Source organism: Cyprinodon variegatus, unplaced genomic scaffold (assembly GCF_000732505.1).
Source record: "Cyprinodon variegatus isolate N-32 unplaced genomic scaffold, C_variegatus-1.0 Scaffold1014, whole genome shotgun sequence".
Taxonomy (NCBI): Eukaryota; Metazoa; Chordata; class Actinopteri; order Cyprinodontiformes; family Cyprinodontidae; genus Cyprinodon; species Cyprinodon variegatus.
This window is the reverse complement of record NW_015151467.1, coordinates 34,381-38,488: the sequence shown is the minus strand read 5'-3', so window position 1 is coordinate 38,488 and position 4,108 is coordinate 34,381. Positions and strand designations below refer to the sequence as shown.

General features: G+C 35.3%; 1 protein-coding gene across 2 annotated transcripts in view; it reads left to right on the top strand.

The window, feature by feature from the left end:
* LOC107100807 (bridging integrator 2-like) overlaps positions 1 to 4,108 on the top strand; it is a 26,530-nt gene that overhangs the window by 8,684 nt on the left and 13,738 nt on the right. For both annotated transcript variants that reach the window (XM_015399451.1, XM_015399450.1), the window contains exons 3-4: positions 3,084 to 3,138; positions 3,514 to 3,608. In XM_015399451.1, the coding sequence (XP_015254937.1) occupies positions 3,084 to 3,138; positions 3,514 to 3,608 (150 nt within the window). The remainder of the gene's footprint in view (positions 1 to 3,083; positions 3,139 to 3,513; positions 3,609 to 4,108) is intronic.

The window sequence follows — 4,108 nt, the reverse complement described above, 5'->3', positions numbered from 1 at the left end:
CCTCGGCCGTATCTAGACCCACAGCTAGTTCCTGATTGGCCCTCTTGCATTGTGGGGTAGAATAACATAGCTTCAATATTGGGCATTAATCAAAAATATCATGATATATATATATATTTTGGTGAGTTCACAGCAAAAGAAAAACAAAAAAAAATGGCAACGTCTCATGATGGTAGCTAGTCACAGTGAGTACTTCCCTTTTTCCCTAAGAGCTGCATCACAGGCAGCTGCTTTGTCCTGAATATCCTGCATGCAGTCTGAGTGAAGAGACCTGCTCTGTTTTCTCATTGCCACTGGATAACATGGACAAAGCTGCAGATAATTCAGTCCTGGATAACAAAGCAATATAAATTTAATCAAGTACCTTTTTTTTCCCCCTCTCTTTGAAAATACACGATAACCAGACAGATTAGTTATTCACGTAATGCATGCGCCTTGCAATAACTTTTTTTTGCTTTTAAAATTCAATGTATGAAATGTAGAATCAGGTAATTCATTAAAATGAATGTATTACTTTACCTCTTAACAATAGTTAACTATTAAAGAATTAAAGTTTAATTTCATAACCCTTCACCCCCCACCCTTCGAGAAATTCCCAGTGGAAACCCTGATACTGCCAGGCCAGATGATGATATAAGAGAACATAGTTAGAAGGTGAACTAAGTAGTACTGCAGAAGTGTAGACTATAGATGGAATGATTAAATAAGAAAAGTGTCCCCATGTCCTTCAGCATCCTAAGCGTATAGCAGCACAATTAGAGAGATGGCTCCGGATAACCTGAGCCACTCGAACTAGAGGCTTTATCAAAAACGGAAGTTTTAGACCTAATTTAATTATTATATATATTTTTAAATAAAACCACATAGTGTTTAGTCTCCTCACTTTGGATCAGCTTTTCTTTGAACAAAATTGCTTGGCCATTTAGAGTATTTCATTTTGAGTGTTGTAATCATTAATGATGGGAACCATAAGTGTTTTTGTCACAATATTTTTATGGGTCTTAATAGATAAGGAAAGGCTCCATTGCATTAAAAAATTAATGCCGGTGCTGTTTGAATACAAACATAAGTAATGGTTGCATACTGAGAAAAAAGTGTGAAAAAACGTCTGCCTCCAAACACTAGCCTGCAGCTCTGGGTGTCACGTTGTGGAGGTTGATTTCCTTTCACATCTCATGTTATGTAGTATATAACATCTTTTATTAGTCAGAGAGTTAATTCCTTTGTGACCGTGCTTAACATCTGAGGACTGCTAATGTAACATTACCATTGCATAAGTCCATTTATTGATTTTGACCATTGGCCCCAGTGTTCCCTGCAACCCTCTGCATACTAGGCAGCTAAATGTCTAAAGATGCATGCTGTTTTTTTTTTTTTTTTATTAACAGACATTTGAAAAATTAGAGTCAAGGCTGTCGATTTACCCAAATTAATAGTTTTATGGGGTCCATGTTACTAAATTAACTTTACTTTGTGAAACTGAAATCGAATCAAAGAGTGAACATTTTCATTATTTTTCCAAGTGAAGAAAACCATTTGTAAATAGCAATAAAAAAATAAATCTAGAAATTAACCTTTTTAACAGGGGAGGATTTAGGAAATTTGGGGCCCCAGGCAAAGCCGGGCAGGGGGCCCTCTGAACTGAGAAGACAACAAATAAAACAGACCCATTATAGAGATACAGAAATTTTACTAGTATAGACATACATTATTTGTTCTATCTGAGACACACTTAATATTATAATTATTCTGATGGCATTTTAACAAAAGGATTTTTATCAAAAACATAATTACTGTCCAAAAATGAGGAATAGTTGTATTAACCATATATGTGAAAAGTTTTATGGGGCCCCCAGGAACTTGGGGCCCTAGGCAACTGCCTAGCATTGCTTTATGTTTAATCGCCCCCTGCTTTTTAAAATGCTTCTTATTAAAATTAATGATATTAATGAAAACAATATTTTTGGGAGCATATCTCCTTGTTTCTCAGATTCTTCTTTTTTTCCAGATTTCCTTTTCAGATTGAATTATCAAATTGCATTTTAAAACATTCTCTTCCAGCCAAATACAAATTGTTGTCATGCACATTGACCAATAAAAATGTTGTCTTATCGTCCACACAGACCAGTAGAAAGGCATCTTCACTCCTTTTTCCAAACAACAGAAAAAAGACGTAATTGGTAAAACACGATCTGAAAAAGAGGAAATTATAAAAAATAAATTAAATTTGACAAGGCGAAAAAAATCTAATTAAAGAAAACGGCAAAGTTACTCTTGAAACCATATTTTGATTAAAATTTTAAGTTTCATTTCTGGATTGCATTTTTTTTTTACATTTGCAAAAGTAATGGAACAAAGTTCACTCCATATATTCTACTTTTGTTTTTTAAATTGACCATGTCTGTTTCAAGGTTTCCTCTCCTACTTGAAGAGTTGGCTTCATATCTAACGTTACCAAAATGCTGTCTGATTGAAAGTGTTGATTTGTTTTTCTTCTCTTTCCTGTTGCTCAGTTTTTAATTGCTCTGTGTATTCCCTTTGACTGCACTCATTTTAGGATCGGGGTAATTTCAGTTTTTAGAGCTGCCTTTGCCAAACAGAAGCTTCATACCACAGTAAAAATAGTTTACTTTGCATATGTCATGGAAATAAAATGCTCCACTTTAATTGTTTAATTGTTAATAAGCTGTTCTTTCTGAAATGGACTGAGGAAAATGAATATAGATAAAGGAAAAACTTGCATCTGCTAGTTTTTGGTAAGTTAACCATGCCTGTTTTAGAAAAGGGAAAATAATGTAGATGAGCAACAGGAAGGAAGTGCAGACAGTGACACGCTTGCTGCTTTCACTTCACCTTATCAACTGCTGTAACCATTTAAAGCTGGTTGTGGTCAGTAAAACACTTGGAGTTGATTGATGGGAAATAAACTGGGCTGTGGTCAAAACGACATGCATGACATGCAACAGATAAATATTGACGGCAGTTTTAGGATGAGGCTCAATGAGCTCAGATCGGATGCAGTTACTGGATGTCACTGTGGTTAACCTGTTCAATTCTCCGCCTTTCTTTTTCTTTTTTTACAGAACGACGGAACCAGATTGTTTAAAGACGTGAAAGCCTACTATGCAGCAGTGAAAAGTGAGTTTAAACACATCTAGAGAATGCAGCAGTAAAGCTACTCAGATGGGGAAGTGAATCGAAGCTATTCCTAGATTTGTGTTCGGTTTTGCAACCATATCCTCGTTGCTGGGTTGTACTAAAAACAGCAGCTGCTAAAAAAAAAAAAGCAAAAAACATATCATTCATCTGCAAGAATGAGTTGCTTCTGTTTGTTTGTTTTCTCCCACATCCAGTCAGGAAACAACTGCTGTTCTGGTCTTTTTTTTATGGGTGTAGCGACATAAACACACGCTCTTTGAAACAATGCCTTCTCAGGCGCCAAAGCCTGCAGAGTCATGATGACATTTTCTGATGGCCTTTTTTTTTTTTAAGACTTATAATGTATTTCCACAGCGGTGCATGAAACCTCGAAGCGCCTGTCCCTGACCCTACGAGACATTTATGAATCGGACTGGAACGGGGAGCAGGACCTCGCTGTCATTACAGAGGTGAGTTTCTGTGTACATCACACCTTTCAGCACAGCTGGGTAGTAGCTAGTTACATTTAGTTACATTTATTTGAGTAATTTTCTGACAAAAATATACTTTGAGCACTTTTTCTGCACAATACTACTAGTACTAGAGTGATATCTTAGTGTCCCTTTTTGCTACTTTATCAACTATGAGCAACTTCAGTAATTCACAAACAAGCTTGTGTTTAACCAAAGGTGCTCCTTGTTAATATTTGTTATGCTCATTTTAAATCCAGTAAATCTACTCTTATGTTTGAAGGTCAAGCGGTTTCCAAAATGACCTTTTTTGAAAGACATTTTTTTTTAAAGAAAATGAATAATGGCAATGTACATTCTGTTAAACACAGTCAATTAAAGTAATCAGACAAAAATTGTGGTACATTTTGTGTGGTATAATTTATTTATATATGTATGGATATAGATATCTCACACTTTACATTGCTGTATTTTATTGTTTATTTTTTAGCTTTTCACTA